The sequence below is a fragment of the Symphodus melops genome (assembly GCF_947650265.1).
Source record: "Symphodus melops genome assembly, chromosome: 13".
Taxonomy (NCBI): Eukaryota; Metazoa; Chordata; class Actinopteri; order Labriformes; family Labridae; genus Symphodus; species Symphodus melops.
The window spans coordinates 15,156,904-15,179,707 of record NC_136703.1 but is presented as its reverse complement, the minus strand read 5'-3'; the positions used below and the strand labels follow the sequence as shown (position 1 = coordinate 15,179,707).

Below are 22,804 nucleotides of genomic sequence, written 5' to 3'. Positions count from 1 at the left end.
AGGGCGGCAGTCAAATTACAGTAAGAGCGCCACAATGCAGTCCACCTTTACCCCGGTGTAGCAGCTCGTCACGTGACACAGCAAAGGTAAACTACCCACCTGAGAGAGAGAGAGAGAGAGAGAGAGAGAGAGAGAGAACTTCTCTATCATGTATGGTGGCAATAATTACGTCACGCACTTTGGTGTCATTTGTTCCCAGCTAAATTCAGCTAGTTAAGCTAAGCTAACTCAGTAGCCCACACTAATTAAGATAAGTTGCAGTTGTGATAAAGATAAACTCACTATTGTTCATGAAAATGTAAAGAAATAAAATGTCACACTGAAAGGACAAAACAACAATCACGAAACATACTTTAAATTAGAAATGTATAGGCTCGCCTACTTAGTAAAAGTAAAAAAAAAACAACAACAGTGCAAATAGCTTGTCTTTTTTTGTGTTTTTATTATTATTATTTAATCTATCTACAGTAAAACAGACTGTTTACAATGCTGTGTGAGGCCACACCTGTGTCGGACTCTGACCCAGACTCATTCAGTCCAACACACCCTCCACCTCACCTGGCTTTGTACTACACCTGTACCACCTGTATTACTGACTCTGGACCTACAATACTGAAGGTGAGCTGCTTTTACAATTGAAGATCCGGTGTATCATTAGATGCTCACACTGATAGCCTATGCATACCTAATCATAGTTCACCTGATATAAATTCACTCATGCCTAAATAAGGCTTAGGACTGTAGTTTGAACCATTAAGATGCTATCATACTGTATCCTGCATGTGTCTCGTTTGCATCTTCCCCGCTGACCTACGAAGCAAAGCATGCATCAGCAAAGAAGTTTGTGTCTATGCTGCTGCAGTGTTCATATAAATGCTCCTATGACATGAGGGTAACTGTGTAATTGGTGTCACAAGCTGTTTGCATCAACCTTGATAAGACAATGATGATTAAAGTGCTATAAATGAGGCTCTTCTCAGAGGCTGCTTTATGGGTATGCAAAACAGACGGCAGCTAAAAAAAAAGAAGTCTGTTTTACAACTGTGCACAGGATGTGGGCGTGGGCAGCTGGGAGACATCAGCAGAAGTTTGCTCTCTTGTGAAATTGTTATGTATTAGACGTACACATATTTTAGTTTACATTTGTCCATAGCTTTGGAACCATACTTCGGAACATGCCAGCATTTGTTAATTAGCATCTAGAGCAAGTAAAGTCGAAGCTTATTAGAATGTTATTAGTCAAACACTTATTTGGACATGATTCAAAGTACTGTACAGATTGATATTTTACCAGATATTGGCGCTAGATGAAAGGTCTGGGGATCACCAAAGTGATTACAATGAATCCTGAGTGGGATATAAATGTCTCTACAAAATTCCACAGTAATCCATTCAACAGTTGTTGAGATATTTCTGTCCATTCAAATGTGGTGTGCGAACAGCCCACACCAAAAAGCAAGACTCTGTGAAGCCATAGATTTACAACTATGATTGCAAAAAAATTATATATCTCTCTTCTGTATCTCTAAAATATGAGGCCTGCACACTACAAATGGTAGACCTGAATTTGCAAGGTTTAGATTTCTAGATTTGTTTTCTTCATTTAAAAAATAAACAAATAAGATCAGTATTGAGTTTATTGGTGTTACAGTTTTTATGGAGATCAAGCCAGTTCACAATATCACAGGCCATGTTAGCAGTTCAGCACAAAGCAAGAAAATCAAACCTACGGTTCAATATGTTCAAGTCGAGGCTGATTATAAGTCACAATGTATTCCCTGTTTGTTGTGTAGCGATAGAAGTTGCATTGCTGAAAGTCCAACATGGGTGTGTGAATCGATTATAAGCAAAAAAAACTCAGCATGGCAAACTGATAAAGATTATTTTACACCATATCATTTATTAGGAAATTGATGCAGTCTTAACCGAAATACGAGAAAACCTTCATGGCAGCATATCCACAATGATAATATCAGGATGAGTTTTAGAATCTGAAGTAGACTACAGGAAAACAAAACTGTTTGAGATGATGGACCCTCTGGGTCTACTGGGCAGGACCCTTAGCGGCATCGAACATCTTCTTCCTTCCCTCCATCCCTGACATAGCCTCAACATTCTTCCTCCAGTCGCTGTCCTCCACTGGCCTCTTCTGGAGAAAGACACAGCACATGGTGTAAAGGTTGGTATGAATGAGAGAGAACAGGCTTTGTTTTGGTTTAAAAAGAGGCTGTGAATTAGAGCAGGTTAAAAAAAAACATCCTGTTATCATTATTGTCTAAGCTTTTAAAGCCTGTGTTGTCACCTGGGAATCACTGATTATAATACTGTATGCCTGCACTAGTTTAACTGGTTTCAAGCATCTTTAGTCTCACAGACACAAGGACCCATATCCATGCAAGCACGCACACACACACACACACACACACACACACACACACACACACACACACACACACACACACACACACACACACAGACGCACTGACGAGTGAGCAGAACCGGCTACAAAAGCGACTTTTCTGTATACAATGGACGCATTGTCTCGTGTACCGTACCTCCTCTTGAACACACACACACATTGTAGCCTCAGTATCTCAAACACACCCTTGACACACATAAATACACATTACAGGTGTCTTATGGCACTTTAAGCACTGATGTCACGGTGTCTGAAACTTCTCAGTAGCTGCTTTGCTTCCTCACCCTACAAAAAGTAAATCTCTATTGAGCTGGTTTAATTGTGTGTGTGTTAAATCTGAGTATGTGTTTTGTTTCTGCACACACCTTCTCAGTGTCCTCTTTCTTGACAGACTTGAGGTTGGCCCGGAGGTCCATGGAGACTTTGTGCTTGGAGCCCAGCAGCGAGCGAAGGATGGCGTCAGCGGACACCCGAACACGTCGAAGACTCGGCCTCTTGAATTTCCCCCTGAGGTCCAACACCTTTATGTTCAGGTCTTTAATCTGGAATAGATCCTTCACATGACTTCTGCAGCATACCGAATCTAATAAGGTGGTTAACCTTTTTAAATTCTGCCAGTAGCACACGGAAATATGCTGGGAAAGTATTGTGTACCTCACGTGTGTTAAGCATGACTTTAGCTTCGATGTCATATCGCTCCTCATCAACCACATCTATCTTGGTATGGAGCTCTTTGCAAAGGTCCTATACATAAACAAACATCAAAAACACACAAAACTTGAAATATATGGTTAGTTCGTAGGAGTGATTACTTGGAGGGTAGATTATACTGTTAGCTAGAGTAACTTATATTCCTTTTCGATATTTGTTTTAGCATTTTTGCTTCTGTATAGAAAGTTCAGGACTTGGGATTTTAATTTTGAAAGGATAAAAATATAGAAGAATTTGGAGATCTGAGGACAAGTTACCTGTAGCTGTGCCAGGCTGAGGCCGCTGGTGTGTAACGGAGGTGCTCTCTCAGACAGATACTTATTTTTCTCCTCCTCTTTAACCAGGATCTCCTGTTCCAATTCCTCCTTGGCCTTTGCGACCATCAGACTCTGCATACATATGATGTCATGTAAATGTCACCAGGTTACACAGAATGTCCTCACGTTGCTCTTGTCAAGCAAACCAGGACAGCAATCTTGTGTCGTTTTGACATGCAAATACAAGGTTCAGTTCAGCACATGCTCTTGATCAGCGTTAACGCAGTCCTGTCCAGTTCAACAGAACGTGTCCACTGCTGCCCTCCTGTGGTCAAACATGATGTATTCAGTGATCAAAACTAGGGTGGATGATTTTGCTGACCTTGAGCATAAGCTTCCTTGAGGCTGAGATCTTGGGTTTCCTCTGGATGGAGAACATAATTCAAGACATTAATCCCAACTGCTCTGTTTAATAAATAATCTGGCATTTTAAATAGTTTGATTTGATTGTCATAGTTTTATTATCAAGGAATACTTTCTTGGTGGTCATTAATTAAAACAAGTTCTTACCTCTTGCCTATGAAATAAAAAAAATGGACAGGATTTAAAGCAGAGTAAATGAAAGGCTAAATATATGTACGTAACAAAATCTCAGAAAGGATGATTAGGTCTTTGTTTGTGTTTGTAGAGAGAGTCTACAAAAAAGAATACTCACATGTTTTCAGGCATCCTGCAGATGAGATGACACTGGAAGAGAGACAAATTATGTCAGAAACACACACACACACACACACACACACACACACACACACACACACACACACGTGTGTGCACAAACAGAACAGTTAATGTTCAGTCAACAGCTCCTGGAGGGACATTCTTTTTCATTAGCACTGTTTCTAAATTTGGAACTTGTTGACACTAAATGTTCATGCTTTATGGAAGTTTGGCTTTTAATGGATCACAATCCAAAATTCTGCATCTTTACTACATTCAAAATCTGGACTGAGTTTCACATGACTTTGTTTTGAGAAGGATAGCCTGTGACTTTGAATAAAGTATTATGCTTCTATGCATATTCTGTGCTTGGGAAATATTACCTACCAAATGTACCTTTAATTCTCTTTTTGTCATCACATTAGCGTACTCTCTCCCTCCTTCAGCACCCTTGCCCCTCGTCCCTTTCACAACTCCCATTTTAAAAGCTGGTTCCAGTTAACATTGATGCCACCTAAGACCTCCCAGTATGATTGGGTTACGAGCTGCTCCAGCAGATTAGGAAAATTCCTGCTGCATAGCCACCCCTCATACATCTCTCCTGAGTCTCATCCCCATCTTTTTCCTCGGGATTATCTGAGGGAGAGGAATTTAGAGTGGCCTGTCTCCCCAAATAGACCAGGGGACATCTGATAGACAGCTGTGGAGGGTGATTGTGCTCTGGGTTTGCCCAGACGGGATCACAGATTTACCGCCAGTAACTCATGGTTACTCATGCTTACTGAGCCTGTGTGGTACAGCCAAGTTGGAAATGAAAACAATAAACTTGAGGTGTTTTTGAAAGTATGTCAGCTCTGAAAAGAACTGTTTTGGCTACAGATTTACCAACTAGTTGAATTTCATAATTTTATATATGGTTCAAGTGCAGCCCCAGCCGCAAAGAACAAGGCATAATCATCATAATTAAATGAAAACACAATATATGACTCACAATATGTCGTTAAATCCATTGTTTGAAACATAAATCTGCAGTTCTCTTACAACTATCTGAAGAAAACAGTATTGAATAAACCATTGAATTGTCTATTTAGCTAAATTTCAGCAATAACTGACTGTACGAGACAACATCATGCATCAATTATGTCATACATTCAGGTTTGTGTGCTCTACTTTTTTATCAAAAAGATGAACGAGGCCTAGCATCTCACCAAAAAAGCTGGTAAGGTCCTCACTTACCAGCGACAGGAGCAGGAGAAGATGGGGCAGCAGCAGAGGCAGGGTTGGACAGATCAGAGAGGAGACCAACAATTTGGTGTCCCTCTATTTAACCACTGCGCCCCCACATTGTCTGGCTCCCTCTTTGTCTTTTGTTAGTGGGGGCTATTATTAGTAAACCCCATCTCTCTTACTGCCTAATCTTGCTCTTTCCATTTGTCTCTCAGAAAGATTCATTATAACCAACAGTTAGAGCTGGGAGCTTTGGCCTCTCATGACAGGAAGAAGAACACAGCTCAGATGATCAAGTACAGGCCGGAGGTTTTATATTAATACTGGTCAAAGATAGTCTGCAAAGGGGAGCCGGTAGCCTGGTGGTTAGTGTATGCACCCCAGGTACGAAGGCTATAATGGTCTTCCAAGTGGGCATCATGGGTTTCAGTCTAACTTGTGGCTTCTTTCTTGCATGTCATTCCTCTCTCTCTCTCCCGAATTTTCTGACTGTTACCACTGTCCTGTCTCTAAATAAAGGCATAAAAAAACCAACACCTAAACTACAAGAAACTACATCAAATATAGAAAAAGACTGACACCAACTTGAACCTAGACCACCACTTTGGTTAAGACTCAAATAAATCAACAACAGCTGTTGATGCAGTGGAAGTGCAAGAAGTTGGAATGCCAAAAAAGTAAACACTCCATAGCATGAATCCTTGTGGGGATCTCATGTTCAGGCTCTAATGTGATTTATATGCGTTTAATATCGAGTCATCTCATGGATTAGCACTACATTTTTAAAATTCTTGGTGCCAAAATGATCACTTTAAATACTGTTTCACACATTTATCAGGACAAATGAGAAAGCACCCCCCCAACACCGCAGTGCTTGAGCTAACACACTGCACGCTGCCTTTCATCAGCCTGAGCTGTCTAATTTCTTCAGTGCATGTTATACAATGTTAGCACGCTAACTAGTTCCATGGCTCACAAAATAGCTAACATAGAAAGTATCTGGTAAACGTGGACACACATTTGATCATGACACACTAACACACAAACTATTCCTATAATTCAACCGAAGGGAGACTGACCTCTAGTGGTTTAACACACACACTGCAGCTCCATTTGGTATATCTGAGGACATTGTGACCTGTAAAACAATCTTACTTTGAATCTTTGGTCCTTATCAAAGAAATGTGTACATGTGCGTTGTTTTTTTGTAAAAGCACTGATAAACTTTCTAATGGCAGTCGAAGTGCCATCACATGATCTCAGCATAAAGCAAACATAACACTGAGGGAAAGGAACTGGTTTATACAATAGAGACTATACACGTGTTTATCTGCTGAGAAAACCAGATACCTTAGACAGAGGTTGTGATGTTTAAACAAGGCATTCCTCTGAGCGCACAGTCTGGAGGGTACCTGATAGGCCAACCACTGAGTTTGCAAACTCTCACGTCCCCTCCAAATACACAGTATTCTGTAAGTTTTACACCTGCCCACACACGCTGTTTTTGACCAACAACCATCCGTCAGCGGGTGTCTCCGCTCTTTGCAGTGCTCCAGGTCCTTTGCTGACTCATGTGGTGTGGCTGGCCTTGGGGTTTTCCACAGTAATGAGAGAGGACGCTACACAATCGAGTCTTTATTCTTGACTTGCACTGATGCCCACAAACACACACAGGCTGCCATATTTTTCATACACACACACACACACAGATCCTTGAATGAACAATATATGCGCACCCTTGCTAACAAGAGTCTCCTGATGCTGAGGCCTCACTGAATTTCATGCTGGTTTGTGTGCACACAAACCTCTGTAGGTGAATTTGTGTGTGTGTGTATGTGTGGTTGTTTGTAAGCATATGCCTCAGGCTCACTGTTCTTCTCATTAGTCCTCCACATGGCTCCGAACAAAAGGAGTCCTGACTTAAGTCTTTACGCAAGAGCAATGCCACAGATTTTGTGTTTTCCAGAGGCTTTCACGGCAAGGTTACACCACATCTGGAAACAGATGAGCTACGCAATTAATAGTCTGAACCTTAAATTAATCACAGCTGACTGCTTTGTTCTAAGTGATATCATATGCTCCAGACAAAGTAATAACAAAGGAAAAGGAAATAAAAAAATACAATCTGAAGTTAAATATGTCTGCACTTCAGGGCAACTGCTTAAAATGATTTAATATTATAAGGTTTTAATACTGTACATGGTTTCAGGAAATATATGTGTACAATGTGCAATACATGTGAGCAAAAAAAACTTCATGTTAAGCTTCAGAAAAACATGCAGATCTGTTAAGTCGAAAACAAAAGTTCTCAAAGCTATCTAAACAGGATGTGTTGTCATAAAATGCAAATCTGATAAAACTAAAGTGACTCCAGTTTCACCAGAAAATGTCTTAAAAATAAAACGACTTTCGAAATATCAAGGCACAAAGGGGTAAACGTGTCCATAGTTTCCATCCCAATAACGCCATCTTTTCCTCATGGAACAGCCTCAACAGTGACCTCAAGAGATCACAAATGAAAAATGCATCCATGTTGACAGTTTATCACATTCATATGCTTTGTTGTGAGTAGATGAGTCTGTCTGTAACTCATGTTCTCCTTCCTTAAATCCATGCTCTGTGACAGCTGTGCAAATGGATCTGATGTCCTCTCTCTCCTCCTTCTCCGCTCTGATTGGTTCATATTCAGGAAGAATGAGAGCTGGAGAAAGCAAAAAGAAAAAAAATAGTTCAATATGATCTTGTTACTGAGTATATTTGACACTGTGGCGACTGGTTGGGAATCTGTTCAGTGCACGTGTTGTGAGTTATATTACTGTTACCACAGAGACTAGGTTAATTTTGGGCACTTGACTTCTGCAGCTCTCATAAGGAAGCTGGGTGGATTCCTGGACTATGAGCTCATAGTTCAGACACTAAGTTCATGAACATTTGAGATTTCAATGACCAGTTTTGGAAAATAACACAAGCGTCACATCATGGTGGCAGTTATTTTGCCCTTATAGCTGAAAATATCTGGGGTGTTTAGCTTTGGTCAACCTGAATGTCCAATCGTTCGTTAAATAAATATACAGTAGTGGGCACTGGGCAGTGTTTGTGAGTGTTTAAAAATACTTGGCTGCCAAGTGAGGGAGAGGCAGGCAGATGTTATTTTGGAGGCTCACATTACGTCTTAATTTTGTCCTCCAGCAGGAGTACAAGTAGACAGTGATATTAGGGCTGATTATTATCAGAGGGAAGAAAATATGACATGACTTTGAGTCAATAGTTGAACATCTAAAAACTGAAGTGGTTCTTATAAATAACTCAACACCAGTTTTGCTTTGGGGTTTTGAGTTCTTCTGAGCCATGTGCCACCTCAGCCCCAAGAGTCTGGATGTTTGCATTCCATCCAATCAGAGCACTAACTTATAACCATTAGCACCCCATCAACCACAGGGGGGGAGATTATGACTGAAGTTCGCAACTGCGACTCTTGGGCCTAGGTGACAGCTGGATAAGCAAAAGAAAATGACATTCGTGCATTGAAAGTTAAGGTGCTCAGGTGACGTTTTGACTCGTGTTTACCTGTCAGGAGAGAATCTGAGACATTATCCTACAGCTATGGGGATGTGTTGTGCCCAAGCAAAAAACAATGTCAGTTTACACGTGTAGTTATTACATTCAGAAACTATTTGATAACAGTTAAAAACAGTACTTCTCATTTTCCTACACTGGAATAAGTCTTACCAGGTCACAGCTCCTCGTCCTCCCCAGTGCTCCCCAGGTGTGCTGAGTACAGGTGCCTGTTTCTCCCCGTCTGCACGGCCTGCAGGTTCTTGTAGCGCACCAGTGCCAGAGCAATCTCCGCGTTCCACGCTGTCCCTTCTTGTGGGCACCGAAAGTCAACCTCCTTTCCTGTTACCATGACCACAGTGAAGTACACCAGCCCTCGCTTGTACTCCACGCAGTCTACCGTGGCCATGCGCTCAAAGCGGAGCTCCTTGGCTTTGGAGACCCACGCGGAGCTGGGAACATCACCCCCTCCTCCGATGGAGCCTTTGCAGTTGTGCAGACGCAGTCCTTCCTCTGTGAGCACGCAGCGCTTCTTCTTCCACAGCTGGAGGAGTCCGCTGCTGCGCTTCTCCAGCAGCCCGTCTCTCATCACTTTGGTCGGGAGAGACATGGCCACGCAGAGCCGGAGACTTCGGACAGAATATAAACTAAGTCTTTAGAAATAAACCCATTCAATGCGTAATCATTATATTACTGTGAAGGCGACAAGAGTGCCTTAGAAAAACATCGTTTACAAAAAAATATATCCGAATCAGGGACTCATTCAGTCTGAATATGATCCTAATCCGTGTGTAGCCTATATGACAACACACCGTGGAGATTGGTAGGCTGGTCTGCCTGGATATGTTTGAACATGCCCGGCTCCTCAGCGGACCTTCTCCCAATTACTCTAGCACCCCGCCCCCTCCCGGTGACAGGAGGAGATCCAGACTGTATGTGCATGTGTGTCACGAGTGTAGGCAAGACGCCTAGTTTAATAACACACTGTTTGATGTTTGCGTGTTAACAAAATAAAACTATAGGCTACATCTACAGTTTGATTAGTTTAACACTGAATAGGGTTGAGACTGATTCGGTCACGGTGCATCTGATAGGAAACAAATCCCATAAACACCTGTCTGAATAAGTAATCTGAAGGGAAAAACAACAACAAAATAAAGTTTGTTAGATCCCATTTAGGATACAATACCTCCACTCCCATACTATGCAATACAATATAGAAACATGTTAACAATCAATCCCAGTTCTGATACATACAGTACTTTTAAGTTACATTAAGGGGAGAAACTGTCAGTTTTACATAAGAAACGCATGGCCCCCTTGTTTCACTGGGCTTTCACTTCACTGTTATGTTAATAATCTCCAGACCAAACGATTATTATTTTACCAATACTTGATCAATGTGGCTATTATGTGACTCTGCTTTGTGGGTGGAGTGAAGCTGTAATTCCCCTAACTTTACAAGGTCTTTACTATCGTCCCAGCAATGTGTCAGTACAATGTTATGAGAGGAATGATTACAATGTGCATATGTCATTTCTTGAAACGTTAACAAAGTATGTCACCTTCAAGACTGGGTCCCTATTTCTTACATGGATACATACACAGTCTCACTAATGTTATTAAATCATTTTGAAATCCAAAAAGAAAAAAAGCAACACATTATTTTTTTTTATTTAAATGTTATTCATTATTGTAAAATTCCCATTATTAAAAGCAGCATTAACTGTCTTTGTTGAAGATGACCGCCCCAGAAAAAGATTTGTTGAACAGACAATATTATATTAGTAGGTTATTATTAAGTTGAGTCAGAATGAACTGAATTTACTTAACTTTCAAAATTAACTGTAAAAACACAATAAATTATCTTGGTTTCTGACTGTATCAGAATAGCATGGTATTTGCATTTCACTGTCAAATCAATGTGCACATTTTGTGAAGCTGTCTGTGAGTTGTATGTTGGTTGGTTGTCTGTCATCAGTCTGCCCCCTGCAGGAGGAACACAGAAGTGCAGCATCCTTGGGAAACGACTAACAAGGTTCCGGTGTTCTTCACCGGGTGTGCGACAGCGACCTGGCCCCTAGTCCGTATCCACATCCGGTGGGACCAAAGTTTTTGTTGTACTATGCAGTTGGAAAGAAAGGTAATGTCACAAATCTCCACATTTTGCACAAACATTATTTTACTGCACATGTTCCCTCCTCATCTGTCTTTTAAGTCAAAGCTAGCCAGCAAAAAAAAAACCAAAACAAACATGAGCTGTATGTTGAACCTCAACCGGAAGATACCAGACTGTAACTATACCACAGTGCTACTGACGTCACAAAAGGGGTTAACATTGGCGAGTTAGCCATTTAATCTTAGCTGAATGACATTAGAATTTATTTCTCTGAAAAAGGCCTCTTGTGAACAGTGACATCTTTGTTTATTTTGCAGCATTTACACATTAAATTGAGAGTCTCATGATTCTAAAACAAAACACATTGACTTGTAACAGTAATGGTGTGGTGTTGAGCGGATGTTGATGACTGATATTTGTTCTTGAACCAGTATTAACAATACAGGGCTCAACCTTGTAGCTGGCTCAGACTGTAGTATAGTCATTATTAAGGCCAGACTTGTCAGACCTGTGTTTTTCTGTGTTTGACATGTCAAGACATGTGAAGTCAAGTGCCATGATTTAACTGGAGAGGTACATTGTCAGGTTACGTTCACATTACCTGCAAGAGCAGTCGTTTAAAAACACTATTGGCACCATAAACGCACTCCATTAACTTCAACAGACTGCACCCTAAAGTGTTTCTGTTATTCCACACTTGATATTATATGTAGCGTTTTAACCAATTATTAGTCTGTGACCCCTGACCTCTTTGTTTGTTAAAATGAACTTTTCTTTACCTAAGACAATATATCAATCGAACATCTGTTGTGTTGTGTATAAGACGAGTGCATGATTTCAATGCTCATATGCACTCGTGGGTGTGTCTTACTTACACTCCCAGCTCCAATCACTTTCTCAGCAGCAAACTTCTGAGCCATCATTGATGGGTTTGGGTTCGTTGTAGGATGATGAGGAGCAGTACAGGAGCCAAAATGTTCTTTGATGGTCTTAAAAAATACTTTAAAAAGCGTGTGTGTGTCTATGTCATAGCCCTTAGAATCTCAGCTTCGGCTTTTCTTTGTTGCCTATAATCTTTCTGAAGAGATACATCTCCTAAACACACACCAGGAGACAGTCTTTTAAAAGCTTGTAAAGGATATACACACAGTGACTGTGGCTGGAAATATTCATCCATAGTTACATTCTTCCTGGATAATAAATTAACCTAACCTTAAAACTTGTAGTTTAAGTGTGAAACTAGGTTTTGGGGTACAGCATTCACATTAACATCCGAACTGACTTTGCTGAAGTCCTGGAAAATAGACAAGAGTCAGGGAAATAATTAACAGTATATCTGTCGGCTGACAAAGTCACAAACATCAATTTGTGTCTTTCCAGTTGCTCAGCATGGAAATCTACTTGATGTGGTTAATGTGGAGTCTTAAAAATGTTCTAACCCTTTTTATGTTTCTGTTGTTTCAGACTACATTCAAAGGCCTCACGGTCAGTGAAACAGAAGATGACAGTGGAGGATTGGACATGAGCTGAATTTTAGGATGTGATGACAGTACATTAAACTGAAGGTGAGAAAAACAGATGAGCAGTCAGAAAATCATTTCAAGTTAGTAACTTCAAGTTAGTTTGTGGTTTGAGGTGAATTTTTAGTAGAGAAAAAAGTAATTTTGCATGGCTAAGGTTACCATGAGACGGACTGGGTTGAGAGCTGGCAGTCTTACCAGTTCCAGTCTTTGTATTTTATCACCAAAACTCTTATTGACCTTTAGTGTCTTACAGGCAAAGGTCACTCCATTATTAGTTCATGGATGAGAAAAGCATCCATATAAATGGACTGAGGAGAAGCAGTATAATGCAGGAAGAGAAAGCAGAGCGACTAGTATCTTGCTCCACAATGACTTCTCTTTTGCTGCCACCATGTGGTTGTTGTGGGTACTGAATCAGTGTTTTAAATGCTTCCAGTCTTAATATCAAACAAGGAGTTTTTATACCGACACATGATGACCTTTTCATGTTTTATTCATTAAAAACAATAAAACAACCAACATACTATAGTGGCCTGATAAAGGATTAACCGTAACCTTTTCAAGACTCATTTTTAAAAATAGACATTTTAAAGAGAAAATCCGTTTTTTTTAGGAAAACAATTTTATTGAAAAATAATGTGTGTGTGTGTGTCGGGTGCTGGTCCTATTTATTTCTCATCGTCACACACAAGCACCTTTTCTCTTTTGAAACACACAGTCCCTCTCCCCCAGCACTCTATTCCTGTATGTTTCAACACATCTTCACTTTATTGTTCCATTGGGCCCTTTTCAATTAAAGTATGACTCTAAACAGCCGATAGATGGACACCATCCAGTGCTTCATTGGTCAAAAAAGGCGATCTTATTCAGATACATTCTGCACTGATAACCAGTATCTTAAAAAACGTGACCTTCTCTGAGACACTTTGTTTTGGATAATCACTTCTCCTGATACTGCAGCTGTGAATGACGGATCTGACACCAGACCTGACTTGTACTCCATGCTGTCTACCGTGGCCATGCGCTCAAGGCGAATCTGCTTGGCTTTTAGACCCAAATTATACAAACCTCTCTGACTTTGAATTAATAAATTGGGAATTGGAAAAAAACCCAAAAAAACAAAACAATAAAGGTTCGTAAGATCAAATGTAGCTGCCTGGCAAGTTTTTAAAAGTGTTTATGAGAAGCTGCTCCTCTGTTGAGAGCCTCCCAGAGGACACAGGAAAGGATGAAAAATGAGTTTAAAACTAAATACTACATTTGAAAGAAAATGTTGGATGTGAGAGACAGAACAGTGTTTATAGCAGTTTAAGTACTCTATAACTCTATAAATGTGATACAGAACATTGTGAATAATGATCATGGTGAGAATTCAATGATTAAAGTTAAATTAAGATGAACAAACTGGTTAGTTTTTCATGACAAACTTCAAGGCGCCCTTAATCACTGACATACATAGTTTCACTCATGGAATAATATCAGTTGTGAATCCAAAGAGAAAAAAGGGAATATGATATTTTTATTTCAATTCTATTATTATCATCATTAAAAAGCAGCATTAACTGTCATTGTTGAAGATGATCAAACAGCCCCACATAAAAAAAGAGGATAATAGAATGCATTGCCAAAAGAATAGCTACCTGTTAAAGCACAACAAATATGGTTTTTGCCTGTATCAGAATACCATGGTATTAGCGTTGCCTCTGTCATATTATGCATTTCTTATCAAGCTGACTGTAAATTGTATGTTGGTTGTCTGTCATCAGTCTGCCCCCTGCAGGAAGAACGCAGAAGTGCAGCATCCTTGAAAAACTGCTAACGAGGTCCAGGTAGTCTTCACTGGGTGTGCGACAGCGCCCCGGCCCCCAGTCCGTATCCAAATCCTTTGGGACCAAAGTTTTTGCCGTAACAGGCTGTTGGAAAGAAAGGTAATGTCACAAATAGTCTCTTTTTATTTATTTATTTTATTTTTTTTACATAAATTATTGTGTTGCAAATGTCTCAAAAAGATAACGCCATGGTTTATGTACAGTCAAACTACTCCAGTATGTAGTCAGTATATGGCCTTTTAATTGATATTATACTGTTCAATACTTTTAGGCCTTTTACATTTTAGAATGGTCTTAAACAGGTTTGTCAGTTTCCATTAAAAAGACCTACCAACTTAAAGACCCCCATTAGAAAATATTGATTGACTGCAGACATAGTGTTATGTATATAATAAGGTTGTCAACATTTTCAATACTTTTCAGTACAACGTGTTTATACAAATGTTTTTAGTTTAATGTTCAATCATAACAAAAAGTACATCAGCTCCTTCAGTATATTTTTGGTAAAAGCTGTCGTGAGCGATAAAGGTAGATCAGTGTGTTCAGATTCACAGGCTGGTTTAACTGGATTAATAGTGATAAAATCGTGTAAATTGCATGAACATAGATCACTGACGGCCTGGGAGTTTTGTCGTGTGCCTCATGTACAGAGGTTATAGTCCTGCTCCCCTGTTCTGTGCTTTTGACCCTTTGCTGCACGTCATCCCCCTCTCTCTCCTCCCCGCATTTCCTCTCTCTTTTCAGCTGTTCTATCTAATCAAAGGCAAAAAGGCCCCAAAAATATCTATAATTAATGAATACAATTCACAAACACAATGGCATCAGTTCGGGTCTGAAACATTGCTTTTACCATTTGCTCTCGTTGGTAAATAAAAACTAGAAATGATCTGACACTTGGTTACATTTTGTTGTTGTATGGTGTTACATTTATGTTTACAATTCTAGTATTGTAACCTTAATGGTGTGGCTTTCTGCTACAGTTCACTACACACTAATGATGGAACACTTTTCTTAACAAAATTGCAATGTAAATATACCAGTGTGATTTGTTTGAACTGGAGTGTGAAGTGTAGACATTAGGTTTTACCTTTGCAGTAGATTTCTCCGTCCTTATCAGCTAATGTGGTCGACTCAAGGCTCTTCCCACATTGTTTACATGTGAAACATCCAGCCTTATGCCATGACTGTAAATATATCAATAGAACATCTGTGTAAGAAGAGTGTATTATTTAAATGCTCATATGCACTTGTGTGTGTGTTTTACTTACACTCCCAGCTCCAATTACTTTCTCAGCAGCATAGACCGCCTTGCCACAGCGAGTGCACTTATCAGACCCTCCGAACTTCTGAGCCATCTTCGATGGGTTTGGGTTATTGGTAGGACGATGAGGAGCAGTTCTAGCAGAGAGAGCCAAGATGTTGTTTCATGGTCTTAAAAAAACACTTTAAAAAGTCTGTGTGTGTCTATGTTTTACTTACTCTTCATGTTTAATACCCAGAGACTCTCCCTTGTCCATGCTGAGGGTTCCTGCTCCTGACCGTAACCGTAGCCCTTTGGACCATACTTCTGTGCCGTAGCAAGCCTTGCAGAACACTTCATCCATATGTACAGCCACAGTTGTGCTGTCCAAGCTCTTCTTACAAACCACTGAACAAGCACATTCACACAAACACACATGTAAGCATGTTGTTGTTTTGCATAGTTGTGCACATGTTCATCTGTTTGGATAGACTCTTAACTTTCCTTTTATGGAGCAGTTCTATTGAAGAAAACATTTCTCATCGGAATTCCATCACAGGAATGTTCGATTACAGCACGAGAACACAAATAACTCTGATCTCTATGAACTGACTTTTTTTTTTTTTTAAGTTTAGACAGAGGCCATGAATCGCAAACATTTTTTTAAAGTGGCATATTTAGAGATTGTTGTATTTCTGGTGTAGTTTTATTTGTACTTTTGGGTTACTACTGAAGCATAAAAGGTATGATGTAATGTAACGTATTACAAGACTGCAGTTAAACTAAACCTCTAAAACAGAGAGATACAATTTAATAAAAAAATAATCAAAAATGTTTTGAACAAAACTAAAAAGCATGTTGTTGCTTTGTTGAAGTTGGACAGAGTGTCATCAAGCTATCACATCAATGACATCGTCTTATCTTAAACTCATAACTTGTATGATGGTGTGTTATTGTAACAAAGCACAAGGCAGAATCAATTTAAATCCGATAAATCATCAGCACACAAAGTTTAAGTTTCAGCTGGATTTAAGTGTACGTCTCTTATAGATTTTTTGACTCACACCTATGTCCACTCCATACACCGGAGAACATTGCTTATAAGATTTAAACTTTTATTTCTGCATAAACAGGACATGCAACGACTTCTTCTTCCATTTGTGTTTCTTGTTTTTTTTTTTTTTTTGCGCAGATGAGTAACAGCTTATATTTATCTGAGTACTGCTTGCCTTTTGCCATTCTAATGATAAGTTCCAAGTATCAGAAGTTCTGCGGTTTCCACAATGACAATTACAGGAAACAGCAAAGAGTTTACTCACTGCACAGGAAGCAGGACTTGTGGAAGCTCCTCCCGTCACACAGTACCTCTTCTGCAAAGTAAACTGTCTTCTGACAGCGGCCACACTTGTTTCCTCCTCCTAATGGCATCCTTTAGTAACGCATGCAGCACAAACACAGACACGACCACAAACATTGTAAATGAGACTCTTCTGTATCGATACAGCACCTGAACATACACCAGGAGACAGTCCTTTTATAGTGACTGTGGTGATAAGGATTCACAGTTATATTCTTCCTGATTAATAAATGGACCTAACTGAAAGCTTGTAATGTCGGTGTAGAACGTGGCCTTTAATAGAAAAATAAATAGATCAAGGATCCTTGAAAGCTCCTTCACCCATGCATCATGTGTATACTTTTCCAAGAGTTTTTTGTTGTTAGAAACCCACATTTTATTTTCATCGTCAAGCTTGGCCCATAGGCTATAATTTCACTACCACTACTCCTCTGTGGCTTTTGCCTAATAGCAGCTCGTTAGCAGAGGGAAAAACAAGAGAAAATTGCTCTGTTATGTAAACTCCAGACAGCCAGTTTGGAAATAATGTGAAAATGTGACTTTCCGATGAGTTGTCAGTTTTTAAGTAGGCTGGGATGTTAAAGAATCTGGGCAGGCTGCCTGTGTCTGCTCAATGAGTCTCCCGGCATGACCCTCCCAGTCCATTCTGGAGGATCAACATCCACATTCCTGACTAACCCTCCCACCTTTCTGCTCCCGACTCGCACCGTCTAGTCACCGCCTGTCTGCCTCAGCCTTCATCGCTGCTGCAGACTGCGCCTCTTCGTCGAGGTTTTGTTTTGTTATGCCGGAACATGCAGCTCTAACAGGGTCAAATAAAGCATGACAGTGTAAGCCATTTCTTAATGCCTTTGAACACACTTCCCGTTTATTTATTTCATAGAATATAAGAAGAGTGTGACATATCACTTCATCAGGATTCTTCCTGTTTATGTTTGGGCAGGAAAGAGTTGCTTTGACTTTGAGGTGAAGGTGAATTTCAATGTAAAAAACAAAACGAAGAAAGACAGGTTGAGAAGGATATGGACAGGATTGACAGCTGTCCGTCCGACCAGAGAGGTCGATACCAAGGATACCAAGAGGAATATTCTTGATTCTGTTAAACTAAACTTATCAGCCTCCTATTCTGAAAAAGGAATTCATTCAGGTACATTTTGGTAACGATGGCTCTGCGAGTTAAGACATGTGGCGTAGGAGAAAGAATGAGAAGTAAGAGGTGTCAACGATCAGGAAGTTTGTTTATGAAGTCGATGTGGCTGCCTGTCGGGGATGTGATTCAGAAAGAGTCTTAAAACAGTGATATCGGTACATGTTTTGTTGCTTCTTTGCATATTAAATTCATAATGGCTCTTCAAAGAAAGGAGTCTCGTCAGATCTGACCTGCGCCAGAGCTTCACAGAAAAGACAAAGTGTGAGAGGGATTATCCAGTCGAGCATCAGCGGAAAGAATAGGACATTAGGTACAGTAGTAACGTGAGTAAACAGATATCAGGAAGATTAACATTACTCACCTGCAGTTTGTAGGTGCAGCCTTTCAATGATAATGAACAGTTTGAAGTTTGGACTCTTTGATCAGAGTAGCGTTTATGCAGTGCTGGGGTGTGTTCAGGAAACCAGTAGTCCAGGGTTGGGTGGAGGAGTTGCACTTGTACTTTTCAATAGAACCAACTCAACAGAAAAGTGAGTCCAGTTATACAGAAGAAAGTCAGAGATAGATGTTGGTGTGTTCCTCTCCACGCTTTCACTGCGCCAGATGTGAAAAGGAGGAGCTTCTGTTGTTGGGAGTTTCAGTCTGCGAATGTATCGTGTGTCAAGGAACAGGGGAGTTTCAGACTGCCTGAGAGAGAGAGAGAGAGAGAGAGAGAGAGAGAGAGAGAGAGAGAGAGAGAGAGGAGAGAGAGAGAGAGAGAGAGAGAGAGAGAGAGAGAGAGAGAGAGGAGAGAGAGAGAGAGAGAGAGAGAGAGAGAGAGAGAGAGAGAGAGAGAAGAGAGAGAGAGAGAGAGAGAGAGAGAGAGAGAGAGAGAGAGAGAGAGAGAGAGAGATTACACAAAAAGAGGGGGGAGAAAGAGGTTAATTATGAAGGGAATGTGAATTTAAAATCAGTGTATAGTAATATTTTTCACATAGTGGTTACCCTTTATTAGATAACCTGTTTGAATATTTCTACTTTTTTCTGACAGTGAATGCAGTGCAATCTCAAAGCAGTTCCTGTTCTTTGTGTTTTATCACCACAACATTTATTGACCTTCAGCGCCTTGCTGGCAAAGGTCACTTTATTATTAGTTAATGGATGAGAAAGAAAAGCATTCATATAAATGGACTGAGGAGAAGGCAGAGTGACTAGTACGCATCTGGCTCCACAATGACTTCCCCTCTGCTGCCACCATGTGGTTGTTGTGGGTACTGAACCAATGCCTGTTTTCTTCATGTCTTACAAAAAAGACAACAAATAATGTTTATGTTATCATTAAAATTAAACAAAAGCAAAGAGAATTTCTTTTGGAGGAGTAAAGGAATAATGTGCGACTTTTGGGTCCAGTAGATGTCTCCTTTGAGCACCAGCCTGAAACCAAAGCAAACTGCTGTTTGACAACACCTCTGTCACTCTGAATCCTCTGCTCTCCTTTAGCCACACACCTCCAACCCATGTCCACTTGCTTTTGCATAAAAGTGTTGTCAAATTGGAACGTAGCATAATTTCGCACTAATCGCAAGTGGCGGACAAAATTGAAAAAGAAAGACTAGACATTCATTTGGCTAGACATTTTGTTTTTGAACTGTTATATCTGCTCTCATTTGTTATTGAGCACAATGCCATTTTTTTAAAATACTACATCCACTTTGTTGACAACCAACACGACCAATTACTGCTGTATTTGAATTATTTTTCTAGAACCATGTTTTATGCCTTAAATATATATTTACATCACAATATTCAGGAAGGATAAGTCATTCATAAAAGTACATATTATTATAGTCTTAGTGAGAACATGTTGCAGTGTTAGGTTAGCCATTACAAATGAGACACTGAGCAGCGAAAATCAAGAGTTGAAATGAGAAAAAATAAGAAGAAAAGATTCGATAAGAAAAACCCATTTTACTTTGGGTTTAATAGTTGCACATAATATCCATTCAGTTTATAAAGGTGTATTAAAAAGTTTGACACAGCCAACATACAGGGGCACTAAATAGCCTTGTGTTATTCTTTCATCTATTGTTTGTCATTATGAGCCCTCGCAAGAATCACAAAGTGAAAGTCTGATTTTATGGCATTAAATGAAAAACACACTAAATGTAGTGAAGCAGTACTGTCTCACTCAGCGTGTGAACGTTCTACCTGTTGGACCATGGCCTGGGTACCCTCTCACATGAATTGGTGGCATATAAAATTAGGATAATGAAATAGTTTTTGTGATTTGTATTGGATTCAGGAATTACATTCTGTAAGCACGAATAAGCATTATAAATCGCCTTTACAGTTACTCCACACGTTTGTATCTTGACCCTAATATTGATTGTGTGTATGTTTTTCTCATATTGTTCAGGCCCATTTCAGGCACATCCAAATCCACTGTAACTAGTCGATATGCATGCACACAGATCTTGATGAAAGGCTTTGTATGTCCTGTAATGCCTCGGCAACCTCAGCTTCTCAAAACACGTTGCAGCAGTAGGGAATGTGGCCTCGACGACTTCCACCTTCATCTCTGTGGCAGGGACCTCCCATCCTATCCAGAACTTTACGAGACTCTTTAGCTCTGTGGAAGACGCTGTGTGAAAAAAAGAAAAAAAACAGCTGATCAGACAACACAGAAAAGACTAAACGCTACACTAACTTAAAACATCACAGTTTTTGGACTCACTCTCACCATTTTCAATATATGTTTTCAAGTAGCCAGATACTCGGTGTACATCCATGACCTCAGACTCGTCTTCGTCTTTGTCTTCGTCGTTGTAGCGCTCAAATAAAACGGTCATGGATGATGGCCAAGTGATGCAATCCAAGACGATCTGAAATCAAATGTACCTCCAGCTGCATTCAAAATAATCAGTGATCTTAGGGTTAACATTGCTGCATTTAACAGTGCTAAGGGGATACATCTGATTCCATAATCATATTATTTTAAGTCAGTAAACAAGGCCAGTCATTCTCCTTTTTTTTTTTTTTCCCACCTGTGCAATGATCTCAATCTCTTGTTTCCAACTTTGGATTACTATTAGGTACGACTTGTCGGCTGTACCTGAGGGGTGATTTCAGCTTCTGAATCCCTGGGAAACAGGACTGGGATAACGTCAGTTCTGTGTATGAGTAGTGGCCACAGCCCTGTTTCTATTAAGCCTTGTCGGAACTGATTGATTGGGTGTTTTGTTCGCTCGATCACCTGCAATAAAGGAGACATGGCATTATGAAAACAAATGTTTAGTAATCTTCTTTTTTTTCTTTTTATTTTAAATTAGTAAATTAAATTAAGTTTATCTTGTTAAATTCGTTGTTAGGAATAAAGTTATTGATGTCACGAAGATTGAAGACGTTTCACTTTAACCATATTACACTGCCAAATAATATGATTGATTAATATGGCCTTAGAGTTTATAAACCAGCCGCCTATTGATTTCTGTCTGTGTTATTTGTATGAGACATTAGTGAAACATGAATGAGACATTAAGTGTTGGTTTCTTTATTGGATTGCAGAGGAACTTTGACTTTTGTTTTGTGGTTTGTATCTTTAAGTGAGCACATGTTGACAAGGAAATACAGTTTAATGAAAATCTTTTTCTGTATCTTGCCGTAAAAATACCTTCCAATAATTGTTTTGCTTTCAGCAAACCTGAACAAATGATTTTGCTTTTCAAAAAAACTATTTTTACATATTGAAGGTCAGTGTTGCTTTAGCAGTCTAACAAGATACAGGTTTGGGAATGTACTTTGGTATGTTTCGATAAGGACTAGGGGAAATTCTAACTTCTAAAATGATGAGATTATTTTTGGCACAAAGTTGAGAAAACAGAAACACTTTGACCTTACAGCATGTAAGAGAATCTTTTCTGACAGCCATTTCCTGTTTGTGGCATTTGGTGTTGGGAGGTCCCATGCCAGGCAGAGCTGATTAGTTAGGCCACACTCTTTTAATTCAGCATCTCCTTGAAGCTGGAATAACACAGAACAAAACATTTGAACTTATTTATGAACAGATTGATCTTGATTGCTGTTTTGTGAAAAGTGTAGTGCATTACATAAGAAATGGAGATTTGTAATAGAAAGAAGGAGTCTCACTATGGTTCTTTTTACCTTTGTTACGATGTCTCGAACATCGAGATCAGAGCAGTCGTGTGTTGTCACAGGAGCACTTTCCAAAGAACCTCCAAAGAGAATGTGAATAATGGCGGGGCTAATTCCGGGGAGTCTGGGGCCGCAATGCAGGAAGGAATGGCCAATCATCCGGCCTGCGACTGCAAACATGTTATTGTCCAGTAGTTCATCACAAACTGAGGGGATGAGGTGATCGGGCTCACCTTCGAACAATTTGGAAACAGCAACTTTTCCTGCAACAATTATTGGTTGATGGTGAAGAAAACAATTAAAGCTTATTTAAGTAGTTCGTCTAGCTCGAGACAATGGTCCTATTTTTGTAGAGGTAATCCTCTAGTGTGTGGTTTCAACACAAATATATACTGCTTGTTAAAAATCCCTTTAAAGTCCTTATGTCTGTGGTCTTTACACTTTGAACACGAGTTAAGATTTAAAAATCATCCAGTGTGTAGCCAGCCTAAGACATGGAGGATTTCAGGATAGTACATAATGTTTTGCTAACTGATCTGATCTCAGATAGATCATTCAGATACTTTCAG

General features: G+C 39.7%; 3 protein-coding genes, 1 long non-coding RNA gene and 1 pseudogene across 11 annotated transcripts in view; 2 read left to right on the top strand and 3 right to left on the bottom strand.

The window, feature by feature from the left end:
• Positions 1 to 7: 7 nt before the first annotated feature.
• LOC306834322 lies at positions 8 to 14,382 on the top strand. 5 transcript variants are annotated; one of them, XR_013780473.1, is made up of 7 exons: positions 8 to 86; positions 469 to 618; positions 2,127 to 2,179; positions 2,811 to 2,952; positions 10,868 to 11,029; positions 12,470 to 12,570; positions 14,295 to 14,376. It is a non-coding gene; the product is annotated as an uncharacterized lncRNA (long non-coding RNA). The 5 variants fall into 5 exon arrangements; XR_013780471.1 differs by lacking the exon at positions 12,470 to 12,570 and having other exon boundaries at positions 2,811 to 2,931; positions 14,295 to 14,382; XR_013780472.1 differs by lacking the exon at positions 12,470 to 12,570 and having other exon boundaries at positions 14,295 to 14,382.
• Positions 629 to 3,826, bottom strand: tnni1a (troponin I type 1a (skeletal, slow); the record flags this gene model as incomplete). Its single annotated transcript, XM_079360159.1, has 5 exons — positions 629 to 2,149; positions 2,785 to 2,961; positions 3,074 to 3,163; positions 3,388 to 3,519; positions 3,770 to 3,826. 5 exons carry the CDS (start codon positions 3,824 to 3,826, stop codon positions 2,045 to 2,047), a joined length of 561 nt encoding a protein of 186 aa, XP_079216285.1. The 3' UTR covers positions 629 to 2,044.
• Positions 7,487 to 10,515, bottom strand: phlda3 (pleckstrin homology-like domain, family A, member 3). Its single transcript, XM_079360161.1, has 2 exons — positions 9,061 to 10,515; positions 7,487 to 8,032 (listed from the first exon to the last, which is right to left on the bottom strand). Exon 1 carries the CDS (start codon positions 9,494 to 9,496, stop codon positions 9,065 to 9,067), a length of 432 nt encoding a protein of 143 aa, XP_079216287.1. The 5' UTR covers positions 9,497 to 10,515; the 3' UTR covers positions 7,487 to 8,032; positions 9,061 to 9,064.
• LOC306834316 (cysteine and glycine-rich protein 1-like) lies at positions 14,011 to 18,773 on the bottom strand (annotated as a pseudogene). The gene is made up of 6 exons (XR_013781758.1): positions 18,466 to 18,773; positions 16,917 to 17,026; positions 15,837 to 16,005; positions 15,626 to 15,755; positions 15,445 to 15,541; positions 14,011 to 14,441 (listed from the first exon to the last, which is right to left on the bottom strand). The product of XR_013781758.1 is annotated as a cysteine and glycine-rich protein 1-like (transcript).
• The window catches only part of nav1a (neuron navigator 1a), a 90,284-nt gene continuing 81,857 nt past the window's right edge, over positions 14,378 to 22,804 (top strand). For 2 of the 3 annotated variants that reach the window (XM_079360136.1, XM_079360135.1), the window contains exon 1: positions 14,378 to 14,456. The gene's annotated coding sequence lies outside the window, so the exon portion shown is untranslated. The remainder of the gene's footprint in view (positions 14,457 to 22,804) is intronic. The other variant, XM_079360134.1, reaches the window with a different exon arrangement.

Bases quoted from the DNA above. Each gene is read 5' to 3' on its own strand.
- phlda3 (XM_079360161.1), bottom strand. From the start codon at position 9,496: ATGTCTCTCCCGACCAAAGTGATGAGAGACGGGCTGCTGGAGAAGCGC.